This window comes from Salvelinus fontinalis, unplaced genomic scaffold (genome assembly GCF_029448725.1).
Source record: "Salvelinus fontinalis isolate EN_2023a unplaced genomic scaffold, ASM2944872v1 scaffold_0315, whole genome shotgun sequence".
Lineage (NCBI taxonomy): Eukaryota > Metazoa > Chordata > Actinopteri > Salmoniformes > Salmonidae > Salvelinus > Salvelinus fontinalis.
In genome coordinates, this window is record NW_026600524.1 from 31,577 (window position 1) to 56,272 (window position 24,696).

General features: G+C 41.7%; 1 protein-coding gene across 1 annotated transcript in view; it reads left to right on the forward strand.

Moving 5' to 3' along the window:
* Positions 1 to 19,799, forward strand: part of LOC129845479 (C-type lectin domain family 4 member M-like) — a 30,529-nt gene extending 10,730 nt beyond the window's left edge. Inside the window, exons 2-6 of the mRNA XM_055913423.1 lie at positions 16,354 to 16,455; positions 17,332 to 17,670; positions 17,781 to 17,923; positions 18,020 to 18,120; positions 19,382 to 19,799. Coding sequence (XP_055769398.1) covers positions 16,354 to 16,455; positions 17,332 to 17,670; positions 17,781 to 17,923; positions 18,020 to 18,120; positions 19,382 to 19,538 — 842 coding nt within the window. The 3' untranslated portion in view covers positions 19,539 to 19,799. The remainder of the gene's footprint in view (positions 1 to 16,353; positions 16,456 to 17,331; positions 17,671 to 17,780; positions 17,924 to 18,019; positions 18,121 to 19,381) is intronic.
* The last annotated feature ends 4,897 nt before the right edge of the window (positions 19,800 to 24,696 follow it).

A 24,696-nucleotide genomic window follows, 5' to 3' on the forward strand; every position in this document is an offset into this window, starting at 1 on the left:
ATACAGTAGATATTATCATTAGGAGTCAGTTAGAAAGGTAATCATACAGTAGATATTACCATTAGGAGTCAGTTAGAAAGGTAATCATACAGTTGATATTACCATTATAGTCAGTTAGAAAGGTAATATACAGTAGATATTACCATTAGGAGTCAGTTAGAAAGGTAATCATACAGTTAGTTAAGATGGATGACCACGTCAATGACCAGGTTATTGAATTGTTAGGTGCTAAATAAACAGATTAAACACTAACAGGCAACTAGGAAAAGCTCAAACCAAGTTTATTCAGCCAATGGGTGAGACAGCTGAACAAACCAATACATGTTCCCAACAGCACAAGCATATAAACCCCAGTTTAGGTGGAGTCTCCTCCTTCCCTCTAAACATTACATCTTTATTGCAAAGCAGGAAGTTAATTGATTTGTCTAATAAACTGTTCCTTCTCCCTTAATGTGACCTGAGCTGACCTCATCCTCCATTCCTCACTATTCCACAGCTCTCCCTCCTTATCAGTGACCTCAACCATGTGATTGCCTTTCCCTGACTCAGTGACATTCCCCTGGTTCATATTCAACCTCCAGTGACCCCACCATATACATTCATCCTACAGATAACCATTAACGTCTGGTGTAGCAAGTATTTCAACTTACAACCCAGTAACTGAAACCAGACTGTGGACCTTCTCCTTTCCATAGGATACCTGATGTCAAACAATGACATGTTCTGACTGAATGTAAATGTCCTGCATTCCCCTCTCTCCCTCAGTACCATGAACTAGGATATTCCATATTTCAAGTTTAGAACCCATCAGTCCCCTCTTTTGAACAATAATTCCAGCCTGTTCAACATGATATAAACTTGTAAATTACTTCTAAATTAACAAAAACATAAATCATGATTAACTTTCACAGTCGATTATGAGGTTTACACCTCTGAGATGTATGGTCTCTGACCTACAATTACACTATACACACTCTTATTTACATCTCTTCAGACAACTGAGAATGACATTTCAGCTGGAGCTTGATACAAAGATGAGTCCTCTATCTATCTCTATGGGTCAAGGTCACAGTAATAGAAGGAAGAAACGGAGCTTGTAGAAAACAGCCAGTAGGGGGAGACAAACACTTATAAAAGTAGGTATTATACCCAACATGAGGGACTTTTCTGACCAGCATCACATTGACATACAGATTATAGACAAAACCTAAAACTGACCCTTACCTTGACCCTAACCTTCACCTAATTTGAACTAATTCAGACACTGTGAATAATGCCATTAAGGGTACATCTCATATGGCACCATATTCCCTGTATAGTGCACTACTTTTGACCAGGGTCCATCACTATGTAGGAAATAGGGTTCCATTTGGGACATAGAGTTTAGGGAAGTTATTGTTGGAACACCTATTGTATTGTAATTTCATTTGCTTTCAGCATGTGTTGCTGTGCCAACACATATTAGCCCATACCACTCACTTCCTTTAATAAATGCCTCCTTTCTGCATGTCTGTCAGTGGTTGGTGCAGACCTGGGTAATGTATTGGTTAGGACACACCATAGCAAAAATGTTTTGCAGCGGAAAATGAAAACACATTATTCTTACTGGACAGGTACAGTTAGTCCCTCCCTGTTTCCATTTCCTTTCTTCTGTTTGATGCCAAAAGAATACAACCCAAATACTTTAGCTGTGCTTGGTTGAGCTTGTCTGGCTTAATGGAACCAATAGAATAGTCCCAAACGCTCAAAGTATTTTACAGATATTAACTAGTTTTTAAACCCAGGTCTGGTTATTAATTATTTTTAAAGCATCCAGAGACATTATTAACATGTATACATCCAATATGTTAATCAGTGATATAGAGTAGTAAGAGACTATATAAGAGAAATATATGTATGTATTTGTATTTATTATGGATCCCCATTACTTCCTGCCAAGACAGCAGCTACTCTTCCTGGGTTCCATCAAAAATAAAAAATAATTTTTTTTAACAACAATACATTCACAACAGATTTCACAACACATTATTAAGTGTGTGCCCTCAGGCCCCTAATCTACAACACAAAATCCATGTGTACGTGTGTGTATAGTGCCTATGTTATCTAGTGTGTGTATGCATGTGTATGTTTCTATGTTCGTGTTGCTTCACAGTATGTGGGTGGAACTTCCCCCAGAAGACCAGGAAGTTACTCAGGAATCAGAAAACAAGGTGAAAAGAAGGTGTCCCAACTATAACCAGTCATGACATGTTACTTTTCCACAAATCCATGTAAATGTTGTTGCTGCTGCTATTTTCCTCTTTTGATATTTGACACTTCCTGTGCTCTGTGGATAACCCCCACCACCTACAACAGGGTCAAAAGCAGTCAGCTTCGGACTCAGACACTGAGCAGAGATACTCTCCTGAACCACTGAAATTGTCTTGTGTACTCTAAGGCAGGGTTTCCCAAACTCGGTCCTGTTACTTGAATCAGCTGTGTAGTGCTACGGCAAAAATTAAAACGTGCACTCAGGGGGGCTCCAGGACCGAGGTTGGGAAACCCTTCTTTAATGCACCGTAGCTTTAGTTATAAAACGTTGTTGTAGATGTCTGAGTCCATCTATACCAAGCCAGATATGACAAATAAGGTTTGACAGAGGTGAGATGGAAGAGAGATTTGTGGATATCTACATCAGTGCAGACACCCTGAGGGACAATCAGATCAGCACCATGACACATGTGCAGAAAGGCCAGCTACGGCTACAGTGCTAGCTGTGCCACTAGAGATTCTCTGTTTGAGTCCAGGCTCTGTCTCAACCGGCCGCGACCGGGAGACCCATGGGGCGGCGCACAATTGGCCCAGCGTCATCCGGGTTAGGGGAGGGTATGGCCGAAAGGGATATCCTTGTCCCGTCGCGCACTAGCGACTCCTGTGGCGGGCCGGGCGCAATGCACGCTGACACGGTTGCCAGGTGTACAGTGTTTCCTCCGACACATTGGTGCGGCTGGCCTCCAGGTTAAGTGGGAATTGTGTCAAGAAGCAGTGCAGCTTGGTTGGGTTGTCTTTCGGAGGAAGCACGGCTCTCAACCTTTGCCTCTCCCTAGTCCGTATCGAAGTTGCAGCGATGAGACAAGACTGTAACTACCAATTGGATACCACAAATTGGGGTGAAAAATATGTATAAAAATAAATAAATAAAGGGCACCTACAACACCCTTACTGAATAGAGAAACCAGATAGTTCTGACTTGATATATTTTAGTGAGGAACTTCTTCTTTATTGTTGTTGAAGATAACGTCTCTAATAACTCAGAGACCAGATACAACAACCTGAGACCACCTACAGACCAGCTACAACAACCTGACTAAAGATAGAGACCAGCTACAGACCAGCTACAACAACCTGACTAGAGAGAGAGACCAGCTGGTTCAGTTATGATCTGTTTTAGTGAACAACTTCTTCTTTATTGTTATTGATGATAACAACGTCTCAAATGACTCCGCTGCAGAGAGAGACAAGCTAGAGATCAGATACAACAACCTGACTAAAGAAAGACCAGCTAGAGACCAGTTACAACACCCTGACTAAAGAAAGACGAGTTACAGACCAGTTATAACAACCTGACTACAGAGAGAGACCAGCTACAGACCAGTTACAACAACCTGACTACAGAGAGAGACCAGCTACAGACCAGTTACAACTATCTGAGTAGAGAGAGAGACCAGCTACAGACCAGTTACAACTATCTGAGTAGAGAGAGACCAGCTACAGAGGGAGAGAGATGGTACTACATCTTCACCAAGGCCAAAACCTGGACAGCAGACAGGACTGTATCAAGAGAGTAAAAGACCTGGGGCCTCATTTATCAATACTACATTAGAACTGAATTTAGAATGTTGGTATGAATAGAAACAGTTAGATTTATCAAAACAATCCTACCAGCATCACACCAATAGGAGATAACCTTTGATAAATACCAAATTGTTCTCAGCCTCATTGCTCTTGCACAACGTTGGCTAGTTGGATATCGAAATGCCTCTAATTAACCATATATGGTCAAAATAAACCCTTTAAAGCCTACGGGAATATGCAACGCAGTACCATGAAATGGCCTACAAAGGCACAACCAAAAGAACCATAGAATGATAATAATCCTGACTGTAATACAGGTGCTGGTGTCAGATATTGAGTACAACCAACAGGTTTTATTGGTCTCACTCAGTTGTGGTTTGACCAGTAAAAATAAAAACATAACCACAAAGAGAGGACCAGTAGGACAATTCAAGTTGCTTTAGCAATGGCACATTTACTTGAAATGAGTTGTCAACACTCACCAATAAGGCATCCATCCTCAACAGCTCCCTACTGTAGGTGTATTGGCCAACATGAACAGAATGAATGAGTGTGCATTCCAACTGGCCACCTGCCAGCACATCCAGCAGCTCTGTTTTGTTGTCATGTAACCTATCACCTGCACATTAGGAGTGGAAGCCTTTTCTGTTCACATAGTTGAACTGGTTTGGGGGTGTGGGTGCCGTCTATTGATCCATTTTTAATTGGAAATCCATTGATGGCAACAAAAAAAAAATAGATTTCAACCTGTTGTGCGATGACTTATGGAAATTGTATGTTACTGTTTATTTTGCTGATGACTAAATCCAAAACATTGGCTCATAAAGGGATGTCAGATGCCAAATCGGCAAGCTCCTGCTGAAAAGTGCTGTTTGCCAAAAACCTGAGGCTGGATGGCACTTGATGTGCAACTGAATGGCATGTTTTAGCCTTTCTTAGGTAGGTCTTAAATCCTCGAAAAGATCCAATATGATTGGTTTTGGGAAATGATATCTGATGAGCCAATCTGTACTTTCTGTAAAAAAAGTCTCTAAAAACGAGCTCTGCTAAATGCAGTGTGTGACAAACCTTCTAACAGAGCAACATCAGGCATCTCTAATTCCATTTCAATTATCTCAGTCTTTTGGTATTTCTACAATGGTTTCACTTTAACACGTGTCTCTAATTGAACATATAACCCTACTTTATATTGATTATTATTGTAACAAATGCACTGATGTGGTTAAATTATATTTAGTCTGTCAAGATCTATTGCATTAATTCACAATGGAAGTAGAACTCCATTATTACTCACACAATTTCAACATATATTTTCCACATCCTTGACAAGCAGTTCCCTTATTCCACCACTTGTCACTCACTGTTCCTACAAATGATTATGTCTGTGTATAAATTCAAGCAAACATTCATATAAAGCTCAGACTTTGCGTGGAAATGACGCTACGCATGGTTTACTAGCAGATGTGTGTTTGTCTGCGGTTGAAGAGGCCTCTGGTGATCATTAACAGAGAACAGGAACAGGTGTCAGAGACAGAGAGCTGGATCGGGTTCTGGACTAACATTCCTTGGTCAGTAGTGTATTTTACACATACAGACCATTTGTAGTTACCTACATCTTTCTCAACAGCAGACATTTCTCTTCAACCTCAACAAGAGAGCCTGGATTGGTCAGGACTGACATGATGAAGAGGAGACCTGGAAATGGCTGGACACAGACTCCCATGCATCATTGCCTGTCTGGTGTCATTGGCAGACACACACACACACACACACACACACACACACACACACACACACACACACACACACACACACACACACACACACACACACACACACACACACACACGATTTGTATTTTCATATGAAAATGTTTCCTACTTATTTCCTGATTGTAACTTTAGTGTCCCAGTAGTTACTGTATGTTTCACACATCATCAGATACAACATGGAGTCAGTACAACAGACTCATTGTTCAATGTGTTTTCAATCAACAATGAAAACACAGTGCCGTAGCACCCCACATTTAACACAACATGAGGTCAGTACATTAGACACAACATGAGGTCAGTACATTAGACACAACATGAGGTCAGTACATTAGACACAACATGAGGTCAGGACATTAGACACAACATGAGGTCAGGACATTAGACACAACATGAGGTCAGTACATTAGACACAACATGAGGTCAGTACATTAGACACAACATGAGGTCAGGACATTAGACACAACATGAGGTCAGGACATTAGACACAACATGAGGTCAGGACATTAGACACAACATGAGGTCAGGACATTAGACACAACATGAGGTCAGGACATTAGACACAACATGAGGTCAGGGCATTAGACACAACATGAGATCAGTACATTAGACACAACGTGAGGTCAGTACATTAGACACAACATGAGGTCAGGACATTAGACACAACATGAGGTCAGTACATTAGACACAACATGAGGTCAGTACATTAGGCACGTGAGATCAGTACATTAGACACAACATGAGGTCAGGACATTAGACACAACATGAGGTGAGGACATTAGACACAACATGAGGTCAGGACATTAGACACAACATGAGGTCAGGACATTAGACACAACATGAGGTCAGTACATTAGACACAACATGAGGTCAGTACATTAGACACAACATGAGGTCAGGACATTAGACACAACATGAGGTCAGGACATTAGACACAACATGAGGTCAGTGCATTAGACACAACATGAGGTCAGTACATTAGACACGTGAGATCAGTACATTAGACACAACATGAGGTTAGGACATTAGACACAACATGAGGTCAGGACATTAGACACAACATGAGGTCAGTACATTAGACACAACATGAGGTCAGGACATTAGACACAACATGAGGTCAGGACATTAGACACAACATGAGGTCAGGACATTAGACACAACATGAGGTCAGTACATTAGACACAACATGAGGTCAGGGCATTAGACACAACATGAGATCAGTACATTAGACACAACGTGAGGTCAGTACATTAGACACAACATGAGGTCAGGACATTAGACACAACATGAGGTCAGTACATTAGACACAACATGAGGTCAGTACATTAGACACAACATGAGGTCAATACATTAGACACAACATGAGGTCAATACATTAGACACAACATGAGGTCAGGACATTAGACACAACATGAGGTCAGTACATTAGGCACGTGAGATCAGTACATTAGACACAACATGAGGTCAGGACATTAGACACAACATGAGGTCAATACATTAGACACAACATGAGGTCAATACACTAGACACAACATGAGGTCAGTACATTAGACACGTGAGATCAGTACATTAGACACAACATGAGGTCAGTACATTAGACACAACATGAGGTGAGGACATTAGACACAACATGAGGTCAGGACATTAGACACAACATGAGGTCAGGACATTAGACACAACATGAGGTCAGTACATTAGACACAACATGAGGTCAGTACATTAGACACAACATGAGGTCAGGACATTAGACACAACATGAGGTCAGGACATTAGACACAACATGAGGTCAGTACATTAGACACAACATGAGGTCAGTACATTAGACACGTGAGATCAGTACATTAGACACAACATGAGGTTAGGACATTAGACACAACATGAGGTCAGGACATTAGACACAACATGAGGTCAGGACATTAGACACAACATGAGGTCAGTACATTAGACACAACATGAGGTCAGTACATTAGACACAACATGAGGTCAGGACATTAGACACAACACGAGGTCAGTACATTAGACACAACATGAGGTCAGGACATTAGACACAACATGAGGTCAGGACATTAGACACAACATGAGGTCAGTACATTAGACACAACATGAGGTCAGGACAATAGACACAACATGAGGTCAGTACATTAGACACAACATGAGGTCAGTACAGTAGACACAACATGAGGTCAGGACATTGGACACAACATGAGGTCAGTACAGTAGACACAACATGAGGTCAGGACATTAGACACAACATGAGGTCAGTACATTAGACACAACATGAGGTGAGGACATTAGACACAACATGAGGTCAGGACATTAGACACAACATGAGGTGAGGACATTAGACACAACATGAGGTCAGTACATTAGACACAACATGAGGTCCATACATTAGACACAACATGAGGTCAATACATTAGACACAACATGAGGTCAATACATTAGACACAACATGAGGTCAGTACATTAGACACAACATGAGGTCAGTACAGTAGACACAACATGAGGTCAGTACATTAGACACAACATGAGGTCAGTACATTAGACACAACATGAGGTCAGTACATTAGACACGTGAGATCAGTACATTAGACACAACATGAGGTCAGGACTTTAGACACAACATGAAGTCAGTACATTAGACACAACATGAGGTCAGGACATTAGACACAACATGAGGTCAGTACATTAGACACAACATGAGGTCAGTACAGTAGACACAACATGAGGTGAGGACATTAGACACAACATGAGGTCAGGACATTAGACACAACATGAGGTCAGGACATTAGACACAACATGAGGTCAGTACATTAGACACAACATGAGGTCAGTACATTAGACACAACATGAGGTCAGGACATTAGACACAACATGAGGTCAGTACATTAGACACAACATGAGGTCAGGACATTAGACACAACATGAGGTCAGTACATTAGACACAACATGAGGTCAGTACATTAGACACAACATGAGGTCAGGACATTAGACACAACATGAGGTCAGTACATTAGACACAACATGAGGTCAGTTTATTAGACACAACATGAGGTCAGGACATTAGACACAACATGAGGTCAGGACATTAGACACAACATGAGGTCAGTACATTAGACACAACATGAGGTCAGGGCATTAGACACAACATGAGATCAGTACATTAGACACAACGTGAGGTCAGTACATTAGACACAACATGAGGTCAGGACATTAGACACAACATGAGGTCAGTACATTAGACACAACATGAGGTCAGTACATTAGGCACGTGAGATCAGTACATTAGACACAACATGAGGTCAGGACATTAGACACAACATGAGGTCAATACATTAGACACAACATGAGGTCAATACACTAGACACAACATGAGGTCAGTACATTAGACACGTGAGATCAGTACATTAGACACAACATGAGGTCAGTACATTAGACACAACATGAGGTGAGGACATTAGACACAACATGAGGTCAGGACATTAGACACAACATGAGGTCAGGACATTAGACACAACATGAGGTCAGTACATTAGACACAACATGAGGTCAGTACATTAGACACAACATGAGGTCAGGACATTAGACACAACATGAGGTCAGGACATTAGACACAACATGAGGTCAGTACATTAGACACAACATGAGGTCAGTACATTAGACACGTGAGATCAGTACATTAGACACAACATGAGGTTAGGACATTAGACACAACATGAGGTCAGGACATTAGACACAACATGAGGTCAGGACATTAGACACAACATGAGGTCAGTACATTAGACACAACATGAGGTCAGTACATTAGACACAACATGAGGTCAGGACATTAGACACAACATGAGGTCAGTACATTAGACACAACATGAGGTCAGGACATTAGACACAACATGAGGTCAGGACATTAGACACAACATGAGGTCAGTACATTAGACACAACATGAGGTCAGGACATTAGACACAACATGAGGTCAGTACATTAGACACAACATGAGGTCAGTACAGTAGACACAACATGAGGTCAGGACATTGGACACAACATGAGGTCAGTACAGTAGACACAACATGAGGTCAGGACATTAGACACAACATGAGGTCAGTACATTAGACACAACATGAGGTGAGGACATTAGACACAACATGAGGTCAGGACATTAGACACAACATGAGGTGAGGACATTAGACACAACATGAGGTCAGTACATTAGACACAACATGAGGTCCATACATTAGACACAACATGAGGTCAATACATTAGACACAACATGAGGTCAATACATTAGACACAACATGAGGTCAGTACATTAGACACAACATGAGGTCAGTACAGAAGACACATCATGAGGTCAACACATTAGACACAACATGAGGTCAATACATTAGACACAACATGAGGTCAGTACATTAGACACAACATGAGGTCAGTACAGTAGACACAACATGAGGTCAGTACATTAGACACGTGAGATCAGTACATTAGACACAACATGAGGTCAGGACTTTAGACACAACATGAGGTCAGTACATTAGACACAACATGAGGTCAGGACATTAGACACAACATGAGGTCAGTACAGTAGACACAACATGAGGTGAGGACATTAGACACAACATGAGGTCAGGACATTAGACACAACATGAGGTAAGGACATTAGACACAACATGAGGTCAGTACATTAGACACAACATGAGGTCAGTACATTAGACACAACATGAGGTCAGGACATTAGACACAACATGAGGTCAGTACATTAGACACAACATGAGGTCAGTACATTAGACACAACATGAGGTCAGGACATTAGACACAACATGAGGTCAGTACATTAGACACAACATGAGGTCAGTACATTAGACACAACATGAGGTCAGGACATTAGACACAACATGAGGTCAGGACATTAGACACAACATGAGGTCAGTACATTAGACACAACATGAGGTCAGGGCATTAGACACAACATGAGATCAGTACATTAGACACAACGTGAGGTCAGTACATTAGACACAACATGAGGTCAGGACATTAGACACAACATGAGGTCAGTACATTAGACACAACATGAGGTCAGGACTTTAGACACAACATGAGGTCAGTACATTAGACACAACATGAGGTCAGGACATTAGACACAACATGAGGTCAATACATTAGACACAACATGAGGTCAATACACTAGACACAACATGAGGTCAGTACATTAGACACGTGAGATCAGTACATTAGACACAACATGAGGTCAGTACATTAGACACAACATGAGGTGAGGACATTAGACACAACATGAGGTCAGGACATTAGACACAACATGAGGTCAGGACATTAGACACAACATGAGGTCAGTACATTAGACACAACATGAGGTCAGTACATTAGACACAACATGAGGTCAGGACATTAGACACAACATGAGGTCAGGACATTAGACACAACATGAGGTCAGTACATTAGACACAACATGAGGTCAGTACATTAGACACGTGAGATCAGTACATTAGACACAACATGAGGTTAGGACATTAGACACAACATGAGGTCAGGACATTAGACACAACATGAGGTCAGTACATTAGACACAACATGAGGTCAGTACATTAGACACAACATGAGGTCAGTACATTAGACACAACATGAGGTCAGGACATTAGACACAACATGAGGTCAGTACATTAGACACAACATGAGGTCAGGACATTAGACACAACATGAGGTCAGGACATTAGACACAACATGAGGTCAGTACATTAGACACAACATGAGGTCAGTACATTAGACACGTGAGATCAGTACATTAGACACAACATGAGGTTAGGACTTTAGACACAACATGAGGTCAGGACATTAGACACAACATGAGGTCAGGACATTAGACACAACATGAGGTCAGTACATTAGACACAACATGAGGTCAGTACATTAGACACAACATGAGGTCAGGACATTAGACACAACATGAGGTCAGTACATTAGACACAACATGAGGTCAGGACATTAGACACAACATGAGGTCAGGACATTAGACACAACATGAGGTCAGTACATTAGACACAACATGAGGTCAGGACATTAGACACAACATGAGGTCAGTACATTAGACACAACATGAGGTCAGTACAGTAGACACAACATGAGGTCAGGACATTGGACACAACATGAGGTCAGTACAGTAGACACAACATGAGGTCAGGACATTAGACACAACATGAGGTCAGTACATTAGACACAACATGAGGTGAGGACATTAGACACAACATGAGGTCAGGACATTAGACACAACATGAGGTGAGGACATTAGACACAACATGAGGTCAGTACATTAGACACAACATGAGGTCCATACATTAGACACAACATGAGGTCAATACATTAGACACAACATGAGGTCAATACATTAGACACAACATGAGGTCAGTACATTAGACACAACATGAGGTCAGTACAGTAGACACAACATGAGGTCAATACATTAGACACAACATGAGGTCAATACATTAGACACAACATGAGGTCAGTACATTAGACACAACATGAGGTCAGTACAGTAGACACAACATGAGGTCAGTACATTAGACACGTGAGATCAGTACATTAGACACAACATGAGGTCAGGACTTTAGACACAACATGAGGTCAGTACATTAGACACAACATGAGGTCAGGACATTAGACACAACATGAGGTCAGTACAGTAGACACAACATGAGGTGAGGACATTAGACACAACATGAGGTCAGGACATTAGACACAACATGAGGTAAGGACATTAGACACAACATGAGGTCAGTACATTAGACACAACATGAGGTCAGTACATTAGACACAACATGAGGTCAGGACATTAGACACAACATGAGGTCAGTACATTAGACACAACATGAGGTCAGGACATTAGACACAACATGAGGTCAGTACATTAGACACAACATGAGGTCAGTACATTAGACACAACATGAGGTCAGTACATTAGACACAACATGAGGTCAGGACATTAGACACAACATGAGGTCAGGACATTAGACACAACATGAGGTCAGTACATTAGACACAACATGAGGTCAGGGCATTAGACACAACATGAGATCAGTACATTAGACACAACGTGAGGTCAGTACATTAGACACAACATGAGGTCAGGACATTAGACACAACATGAGGTCAGTACATTAGACACAACATGAGGTCAGGACTTTAGACACAACATGAGGTCAGTACATTAGACACAACATGAGGTCAGGACATTAGACACAACATGAGGTCAATACATTAGACACAACATGAGGTCAATACACTAGACACAACATGAGGTCAGTACATTAGACACGTGAGATCAGTACATTAGACACAACATGAGGTCAGTACATTAGACACAACATGAGGTGAGGACATTAGACACAACATGAGGTCAGGACATTAGACACAACATGAGGTCAGGACATTAGACACAACATGAGGTCAGTACATTAGACACAACATGAGGTCAGTACATTAGACACAACATGAGGTCAGGACATTAGACACAACATGAGGTCAGGACATTAGACACAACATGAGGTCAGTACATTAGACACAACATGAGGTCAGTACATTAGACACGTGAGATCAGTACATTAGACACAACATGAGGTTAGGACATTAGACACAACATGAGGTCAGGACATTAGACACAACATGAGGTCAGTACATTAGACACAACATGAGGTCAGTACATTAGACACAACATGAGGTCAGTACATTAGACACAACATGAGGTCAGGACATTAGACACAACATGAGGTCAGTACATTAGACACAACATGAGGTCAGGACATTAGACACAACATGAGGTCAGGACATTAGACACAACATGAGGTCAGTACATTAGACACAACATGAGGTCAGGACATTAGACACAACATGAGGTCAGTACATTAGACACAACATGAGGTCAGTACAGTAGACACAACATGAGGTCAGGACATTGGACACAACATGAGGTCAGTACAGTAGACACAACATGAGGTCAGGACATTAGACACAACATGAGGTCAGTACATTAGACACAACATGAGGTGAGGACATTAGACACAACATGAGGTCAGGACATTAGACACAACATGAGGTGAGGACATTAGACACAACATGAGGTCAGTACATTAGACACAACATGAGGTCCATACATTAGACACAACATGAGGTCAATACATTAGACACAACATGAGGTCAATACATTAGACACAACATGAGGTCAGTACATTAGACACAACATGAGGTCAGTACAGTAGACACAACATGAGGTCAATACATTAGACACAACATGAGGTCAATACATTAGACACAACATGAGGTCAGTACATTAGACACAACATGAGGTCAATACACTAGACACAACATGAGGTCAGTACATTAGACACGTGAGATCAGTACATTAGACACAACATGAGGTGAGGACATTAGACACAACATGAGGTCAGTACATTAGACTCAACATGAGATCAGTACATTAGACACAACATGAGGTCAGGACATTAGACACAACATGAGGTGAGGACATTAGACACAACATGAGGTCAGTACATTAGACTCAACATGAGATCAGTACATTAGACACAACATGAGGTCAGGACATTAGACACAACATGAGGTCAGTACATTAGACACAACATGAGGTCAGTACATTAGACACAACATGAGGTCAGTACATTAGACACAACATGAGGTCAGTACATTAGACACAACATGAGGTCAGGACATTAGACACAACATGAGGTGAAGACATTAGACACAACATGAGGTCAGTACATTAGACACAACATGAGGTCAGTACAGTAGCCACAACATGAGGTCAGTACATTAGACACAACATGAGGTCAGTACATTAGACACAACATGAGGTCAGTACAGTAGACACAACATGAGGTCAGGACATTTGACACAACATGAGGTCAGTACATTAGACACAACATGAGGTCAGTACATTAGACACAACATGAGGTCAGGACATTAGACACAACATAAGGTCAGTATAGTAGACACAACATGAGGTCAGTACATTAGACACAACATGAGGTCAGGACATTAGAAACAACATGAGGTCAGGACATTAGACACAACATGAGGTCAGGACATTAGACACAACATGAGGTCAGTACATTAGACACAACATGAGGTCAGTATAGTAGACACAACATGAGGTCAGTACATTAGACACAACATGAGGTCAGTACATTAGACACAACATGAGGTCAGGACAGTAGACACAACATGAGGTCAGGACATTAGACACAACATGAGGTCAGTACATTAGACACAACATGAGGTCAGTACATTAGACACAACATGAGGTCAGTATAGTAGACACAACATGAGGTCAGGACATTAGACACAACATAAGGTCAGTATAGTAGACACAACATGAGATCAGTACATTAGACACAACATGAGGTCAGTACATTAGACACAACATGAGGTCAGGACATTAGACACAACATAAGGTCAGTATAGTAGACACAACATGAGGTCAGTACATTAGACACAACATGAGGTCAGGACATTAGAAACAACATGAGGTCAGGACATTAGACACAACATGAGGTCAGTACATTAGACACAACATGAGGTCAGTACATTAGACACAACATGAGGTCAGGACATTAGACACAACATGAGGTCAGGACATTAGACACAACATGAGGTCAGGACATTAGACACAACATAAGGTCAGTATAGTAGACACAACATGAGGTCAGTACATTAGACACAACATGAGGTCAGAACATTAGACACAACATGAGGTCATTACATTAGACACAACATGAGGTCAGTACATTAGACACAACATGAGGTCAGTACATTAGACACAACATGAGGTCTGGACATTAGACACAACATGAGGTCAGGACATTAGACACAACATGAGGTCAGGACATTAGACACAACATGAGGTCAGGACATTAGACACAACATGAGGTCAGTACATTAGACACAACATGAGGTCAGGACATTAGACACAACATGAGGTCAGGACATTAGGCACAACATGAGGTCAGGACATTAGACACAACATGAGGTCAGGACATTAGGCACAACATGAGGTCAGGACATTAGACACAACATGAGGTCAGGACAGTAGACACAACATGAGGCCTGTGCAGTAGACGGAAATTGAGGTTATACAGTTTCTCCTGATAAGAAAGTCCTCTGTTCTCAGGAATCAGCTATAAAGGTAAACTGGTGCAGAAATTGTCCCAAACTCAACCTCTATGTTACACTTTTATTATCTTCCTCTTTCTACATTTCCCTTTTATTCTGTGGATGACATCATAAACAGTGAGTTATAGACTCAGAGCAGAGACAGAAACAGACACATTCGCGGAGCAGCTACAGACACAGACTCAGAGTACAGACAGGAAACACAGAAAGTTTTTGGAGATGTCTGAGGCCATCTATGCTGTGCCAGATATGACCAAGAAGGTCAAGTTTAACAGAGATGAAATGAAGGAGAGGATTGTGGATATCTATGTCAGTGCAGACACCCTGAGAGACGGTGAGACCAGCACCAAGAGAGAAGAGACAGCAGACACTGCTCCTAATAATGGACCAGGAGACCAGCACTCAGGTAACACACACACACACACACACACACACGCAATTAAGTTACACACACAAAACATTAAACAGGTGAGATTACCCTGTAATACTACAGTTTTATTTGTCTCAATCCTGGATACAGTAAAACATATTACCAAAGATCTTTAATAATTTGTGATTCAGTACATGTTCAGTGGTGGAAGAGACCCTCTGGAGTTGCTGCAGTGTGTCTGGGGCTGCTGTGTGTTCTCCTACTGGCTGGGATCATAGGCCTGGCTGTCTACTGTAAGTCTACATTAAATCTATACTAAACAACAATATAAATGGAACATGCAAACATTTCTAAGATTTTACTGAGTTACAGTTCATATCAGTCAATTGAATTCAATTAATTAGGCCCTAGTCTATGGATGTCACATGACTGGCAGAGGTTCAGCCGTGGGTGGGCCTTGGAGGGCATAGGTCCACCCACTTGGCAGCCAGATTCCAACTACCGGGGAAACAGGCCCAGCCAATCAGAATGAGTTTTTCCCCACAAAAGGGCTTTATAACAGACAGAAATACTCCTCAGCACCCTCCCTCAGACGATCCAACAGGTGAAGAAGCCAGATGTGGAGGTCCTGGGCTGGCGTGGTTACATGTGGTCTGCGGTTGTTAGGCCAGTTGAACGTACTGCCAAATTCTCTAAAACAACATTGGAGTCAGCTTATGTTGGAGAAATGAACATTAATTTATCTGGCAACGGCTCTGGTGGACATTCCTGCAGTTAGCATGCCAGATGCACGTTCCCTCAAAACTTGAGACATCTGTGGCAAAACTGACAGGTGTGGCCTTTTATTGTCTCCAGCAGAAGGTGCACCTGTGTAATGATCATGCTGTTTAATCAGCTTCATGATATGCCACACCTGTCAGGTGGATGGGTTATCTTGGCAAAGGATAAATGCTGAATAACAGGGATGTAAACACATTTGAGAGAAATAAGCTTTTTGTGGGTATGAAACATTTCTGGGTCTTTTAATTCATCTCATGAAACATGTGACCAACACTTTACATGTTACATTTACATTTTTGTTCACTGTTTAAATAGTTCTTATAATTCAGATTTAGTAGTTCTGATGTGATCAATTTTAGTAAGCAACTTCTTCTTTATTGTTGTTGCAGACAGCAACATCTCAAAGAACTCATCTGCAGAGAGAGACCAGCTACAGACCAGTTACAACACCCTGACTAAAGAGAGAGACCAGCTACAGACCAGCTACAACAACCTGACTAAAGAGGGAGACCAGCTACAGACCAGTTATAACAACCTGACTAAAGAGAGTTACCGGCTACAAACCAGTTACAACAACCTGACCAAAGAGAGAGACCAGCTACAGACCAGTTATAACAACGTGACTAAAGAAAGAGACCAGCTACAGACCAGTTATAACAACGTGACTAAAGAAAGAGACCAGCTACAGACTGAGAGAGATGTTCTTAGCAGCAAGCTTTCCAATCTCAGTGAGTAAACTACTTATCATTAACATCACAGACGTGATCATGAGTCTGTGTTCTTTCATTAAGAGTACAGGGTGATAAGTTGAAGGAAATTAATGTTAATCGTCTTGTAGAACAAACCTGTCCTGAAGGCTGGCAGAAGTTTGAATCAAGTTGGTACTTCCTGTCTACTGAGTCTAAAACCTGGAAGGAGAGCAGACAGGACTGTCTGGAGAGAGGAGCAGATCTGGTGATCATAAACAGTGATAAGGAACAGGTGAGAGAGAGAGAGAGAGAGAGAGAGAGAGAGAGACACACACACGGTTAGATATTATGAAACATATGAATATCTATTTATCTTTCTCAACAACAGACATTTCTCGTCAACCTCAAGAAGAGATTCTGGATTGGTCTAACCGATTCTGTTAATGAGAGGACCTGGAAATGGGTGGACGGCACTCCACTGACCACAGGGTGAGAGATGATAACTAATCTGTCAATAAGGCTCCTTTCAATCTTTTCCTATACAGGTTACTGATATTGATGATACCAGTCAAGACAACTAACTATGAAACATTTCTGTATATTATTTAGGATTATGATGTTGTAACTGTGATGTCTTATTGTTGTTAACCCTGTAGGTACTGGTATTAACCATGATATCTGACTGTTATTAACCCTGTAAGTACTGGTATTAACCATGATATCTGACTGTTTTTAACCCTGTAGGTACTGGTATTAACCATGATATCTGACTGTTTTAACCCTGTAGGTACTGGTATTAACCATGATATCTGACTGTTTTTAACCCTGTAGGTACTGGTATTAACCATGATATCTGACTGTTTTAACCCTGTAGGTACTGGTATTAACCATGATATCTGACTGTTTTTAACCCTGTAGGTACTGGTATTAACCATGATATCTGACTGTTTTTAACCCTGTAGGTACTGGTATTAACCATGATATCTGACTGTTTTAACCCTGTAGGTACTGGTATTAACCATGATATCTGACTGTTTTTAACCCTGTAGGTACTGGTATTAACCATGATATCTGACTGTTTTAACCCTGTAGGTACTGGTATTAACCATGATATCTGACTGTTGTTAACCCTGTAGGTACTGGTATTAACCATGATATCTGACTGTTTCTAACCCTGTAGGTACTGGTATTAACCATGATATCTGACTGTTTTAACCCTGTAGGTACTGGTATTAACCATGATATCTGACTGTTGTAAACCCTGTAGGTACTGGTATTAACCATGATATCTGACTGTTGTAAACCCTGTAGGTACTGGTATTAACCATGATATCTGACTGTTGTTAACCCTGTAGGTACTGGTATTAACCATGATATCTGACTGTTATTAACCCTGTAGGTACTGGTATTAACCATGATATCTGACTGTTTTAACCCTGTAGGTACTGGTATTAACCATGATATCTGACTGTTTTTAACCCTGTAGGTACTGGTATTAACCATGATATCTGACTGTTGTAAACCCTGTAGGTACTGGTATTAACCATGATATCTGACTGTTGTAAACCCTGTAGGTACTGGTATTAACCATGATATCTGACTGTTTTTAACCCTGTAGGTACTGGTATTAACCATGATATCTGACTGTTTCTAACCCTGTAGGTACTGGTATTAACCATGATATCTGACTGTTTTTAACCCTGTAGGTACTGGTATTAACCATGATATCTGACTGTTGTTAACCCTGTAGGTACTGGTATTACCCACAGCCTGATAATGGTGGTGGCAAACCAGAAAATGGTGAGGAGGACTGTGTTGAGATACGTAATGATCAGGGTCCTCTGGAGGCATGGAATGACTTGTCGTGTGACAGCAAACTCAACTGGATTTGTGAGAAAGTGGTTTAACATCACCATGACAACATACTGACAACATCTCTCTCTCTCTCAAATGCAAGCTGCTTTATTTTCATGAAAAACATTGTGTCAATATTGCCAAAGCAACAATGTATACAATATACATTGTAATAAAATTATAAACAATGACAAATAATAATATAGAATGGCAGTAAATAATAATACAAAATGAAATATGAAAATAGTAACAATAAAATGGTAACAGTCAATAGTCGAATGTAATGTAATAAATATAAAAAAAATTAAGAAAATGAAACTATAACTAACTTATAACTAAATAACGGTCATCTTCTCCATTACATCGGTACTACAACTACTATCATCATTACCACTACTACCACCACCACCATCACTAAACTGCTATCATTACCATTACCACCCATACCACTACTATTTGGAATGATAAACAACAATAATAATAGTAATAACAATAACAGTAATACGAATAACCGTCATAATAAGTTACTGCTTACTATGCAGATGTTATTATTCAGTGTCCCTCAGGCTATGGCAGGCAAATGCATATTTGGCTGCAAGAGGAGCCATTCGTCCTTCGCCCATGAGTATTTTTAGTTTTTCCTCTGGGTTTAATAAGTTAAAATTTTGAATAAATGTAGTCATTTCTGTGAATAATGAATCTCTTGGTGAGGAATATTTATCACAGTAAAGGAGAAAGTGCATATCTGTTTCTACCTCCCCTGTCAGGCACTGACCACATACATGAGTAGGGTCTTTGGGTAGCCATGTCTTTTTATGTCTGCCGGTTTCTATTGCCAATTGGTGGTCACTCAGCCTGTACTTGGTAAGGGTCTGTCTCTGTTTCGTATCTCTGACAGAGTAGAGATAATCAGCCAATTCATATTCTCTGTTTAGGGTCAGATAGCAATTTAGTCAGCTCTGGGATCATATATGTATATATATACAAAATATATATATATTTATATATAAATAAATGGTGGGACCAACAGCAATAATAACAGTAGTAGTGGACATGGGATTACCATTAACAACAACTACAACAACAATATTAATCTCTCTGTCTCTCTCTGTCTCTCTCTGTCTCTCTCTGTCTCTCTCTCTCTCTGTCTCTCTGTCTCTCTCTCTGTCTCTCTGTCTCTCTCTCTGTCTCTCTCTCTCTCTCTCTGTCTCTCTGTCTCTCTCTCTGTCTCTCTCTCTCTCTCTCTCTCTCTCTCTCTCTCTCTCTCTCTCTCCTCTCTCTCTCTCTCTCTCTCTCTCTCTCTCTCTCTCTCTCTCTCTCTCTCTCTCTCTCTCTCTCTCTCTCTCTCTCTCTCTCTCTCTCTCTCTCTCTCTCTCTCTCTCTCTCTCTCTCTCTCTCTCTCTCTCTCTCTCTCTCTCTCAAACCCAAACACACGCATGTTTCATTTGTTTGTATTAGCATATTAATAAAAGTCCAACTTATTTCCTGATTGTTGCTTCTTGTGTCTCAGTAGTTATGTTTCACACATTATCAGACACAACATTAAGTTATCACAGTAGACTCAAAAGAATACATTTAACAATTAAAATGTATAATTTTGCTGTTATAATACCACACACACTCGTTTACATGTTTGTATGAGCATATTAATACAATTCCTACTTATTTCCTGATTTTAGCTTCCTGTGTACAAATAGGCTAGTTATGTTCCACAAAACATGGTGGAAGTGCGATGATGCGAAACCGAGGTAATGGCGCTGAGTACAAACCTTTGTCTGCTGCATACAAGCCAAGTCAATTTAAAAACAAATCTATTTGTTCTCTTGAGGATCTTGGACCCCATCATTCTGCTAGCTCTGTTTAGAAACTCAAGGTGGAGTCGGTCTCCAGTAATGTTTGCTCTGAAATGAAGCCTAGCCAGGATGAAATGCCTGCAGCGGCAGCTATAGTAGAGACTTCCAGCCTTGGCCCTGATCATACCAGAGATGATTTTGGACGGGTAGGAGTGAGATTTGGGGAAAAAGTGGATCCCTGCTCTTTGGCCGACCCATTTGCTGTGTCAAGCTGGGCTTGGAACAAACTGGGAACTGTTACATATGTCACATGTTCGAGAAGTGGATTTGTTTAGATTGTGTGCATCCAGAGGCAGAGGGTGCTCCACATCACACATCTCAGGGCTCGACCTGTGGTGTGCTTTGCTCTGCGGAGCAGGGTGCCTCTCAAAGGAGTGATCAGTCGGGAGGTGTTGAGTGTAGATCTGAAAAACAATATTTCTGGTGTTTTTTACGTCCTCGGTTGGTGAGAAGTAGACCCCGTGACTGAGACTGAGAATACCCAGAATATCTTGTTGAGCTTGAATAGAGAGTTCTTACCTGTCAGGTTTAGGTTATGTCAGCTATTTTGGGGTTTGCAGAAGGTTTCCTATGCTGAGGCAGTGAGGAATGTAGATGATAGCCCAAGGGAGAGTGATTCGACTGGGAGCACCCCCCACTGAGTAAGACTGAAGACAGAGATCCAGAGAAGATATGTTTAAGATTTCTTGCATTTATTGTCATGGTCATTAATTGTACTGCACTAATGGAGCGGACATCCCAGAAGATACTGTGTGGTAGCGGCAGCAGTGTGAGAGATTTTAGTGCAGAAGATCTACAGGGGGTTTGAGAGAAGGGGTTCCATCCTCCCAGGCCGACAGCCTGATGTAGCACATGATAGGGCCAAAGTAGAGGGATGGTGTGGTGGGTGTGTTGGTGAAAGTGCTGTGTACCGGTGTAGGATCTAATAGGGCCAAGTAGAGGGATGGAGTGGTGGGTGTGTTGGTGATAGTGCTGTGTACAGGTGTAGGATCTGATAGGGCCAAAGTAGAGGGATGGTGTGGTGGGTGTGTTGGTGAAAGTGCTGTGTACCGGTGTAGGATCTAATAGGGCCAAGTAGAGGGATGGAGTGGTGGGTGTGTTGGTGATAGTGCTGTGTACAGGTGTAGGATCTGATAGGGCCAAAGTAGAGGGATGGTGTGGTGGGTGTGTTGGTGAAAGTGCTGTGTACAGGTGTAGGATCTGATAGGGACAAGTAGAGGGATGGGGTGGTGGGTGTGTTGGGATAGTGCTGTATACAGGTGTAGGATGTTAATTTGATCCCCCTGTTGCACAATAACTTTTCTGCAATGCCTTTAGCATGTAGTTTAATATTGGTAGTCTAGTATTGGCATGTATTTTCAAATACTAATATTCTAATACTCCTACATATTTCAATCCAGGTCTGACTCATATCCTACTTTCTCTTCTGCACTGCAGGTGAAGCAGGAAGTGATACATTTTCCTTGATGGGCCTTGAGGGAATGAAAGAGTTTTAGCGCCACCTGCTGACAATTTAAAGTAATAATCTCTCTGCAAAGAGGTGAGTTTATGAAGGAACAGTTTCTCTCTCTGTCGCCCTCTACAGCCAGTCTGTGTCATGGTAACGCTGCTCCCTGTAATACTACGGTGACTCTTCTGTCAGAGGAAAAATCACTGTTACACTCAGCAAAACCCCTGTCACCGGTTGTCCTTTATTCCTTTTCTCTCTCTTTCTCTCTCTCTCTTACTGTCTCTCCTTCCATCCATCCTGACCAGTTGTGTTGTAACACTACTGACCCTGGTGTTGTAACACTACTGACCCTGGTGTTGTAACACTACAGACCCTGGTGTTGTAACACTACTGACCCTGGTGTTGTAACACTAACAGACCCTGGTGTTGTAACACTACAGACCCTGGTGTTGTAACACTACAGACCCTGGTGTTGTAACACTACAGACCCTGGTGTTGTAACACTAAAACCCCGGTGGTGTAACACTACAGACCCTGGTGTTGTAACACTACAGACCCTGGTGTTGTAACACTACTGACCCTGGTGTTGTAACACTACTGACCCTGGTGTTGTAACACTACTGACCCTGGTGTCGTAACACTTCAGGTGTTGTAACACTACATACCCTGGTGTTGTAACACTACAGACCCTGGTGTTGTAACACTACAGACCCTGGTGTTGTAACACTACAGACCCTGGTGTTGTAACACTAAAACCCTGGTGTTGTAACACTTCAGACCCTGGTGTTGTAACACTACAGACCCTGGTGTTGTAAAACTACAGACCCTGGTTTATCCATCTGAGCTATTGGAAACTCCGTCTGTCCCTCTCTAGTGTCTTGCTAAGTTTTCCTAACCTGTCTGCTTCCTGTGTGGGTTGGAATGCAGAGTCGTTTCCTGAGAAAGAAGAGAGAAAGAAAGAAAGAAAGAATGAAGGAATGAAAGCAAACCAGGACCAGGAGACCTCAAGGCTAGAGAAACATTTAGCTGAGTTCATCTTATCCACTTCCCCCTCTTGCCATGAACTAGGGAACAATCAGACACTTATACCTGTTGAACATGCTTCAGTGAAGGGCTAGAATTCCTCTCATAGTCTCACAGCCCAAAGTATTTAGATTTATGTTCTATCGTTGGAAAGCTGAACAGGCACAATTCAGGAGTGGAACCATTCATACCATTCTATACAATCTAGCTCTGTGTCTAAAGTGAGGTGAGTGGGGGCACCTGTTTTATTATTGACAGAAGTGGGGGCACATGTAGACTGCGGTCCAGTGGAGGCTGATGAGGGGAGGGCGGCTCATAATAATGTTTGGAATGGTATTCATATCAACCATATAGAAACCACGTCGTTGATGTGGTTGATACCATTCCATTGACTCTATTCCAGCCATTATTATCATCCGTCCTCCCCTCAGCAGCCTTCCAGCCTCCACTGCTGCACACACACACAATATTTGACATGACACTCACACAAACACACACACACACATACACTCTCCCCTTCATGCATCCTACTGCTGTAGAGGTATGTGTGGAATACCCTCAAAAACATCTGACAAGCAAAGATGAGTGCATCACCGTCCCATCCAACGTCTATACCATCAGCCAGCTGCCTCCGTTACAATCAACATGCAGCCAGCAGCCCCTCCCCTCTCCCTCTGACTCTCTGTCTCCAGTATGTCCTGCTGATGCTGCTGTGGCAACCGTATCCAAGGAAAACAGTCCCTTCCTGGCCGTCTGCTGGAGGCGACCAATACCAGCACAGTCGGTGTCCAGGGTCAGTGTGGTTTCATCAGGGAGCTCTCGTCATCACCAAGTCCCAGACTCTGGCCCCAGACACTACAGCCAATAAACTACAGGAGGAGACAA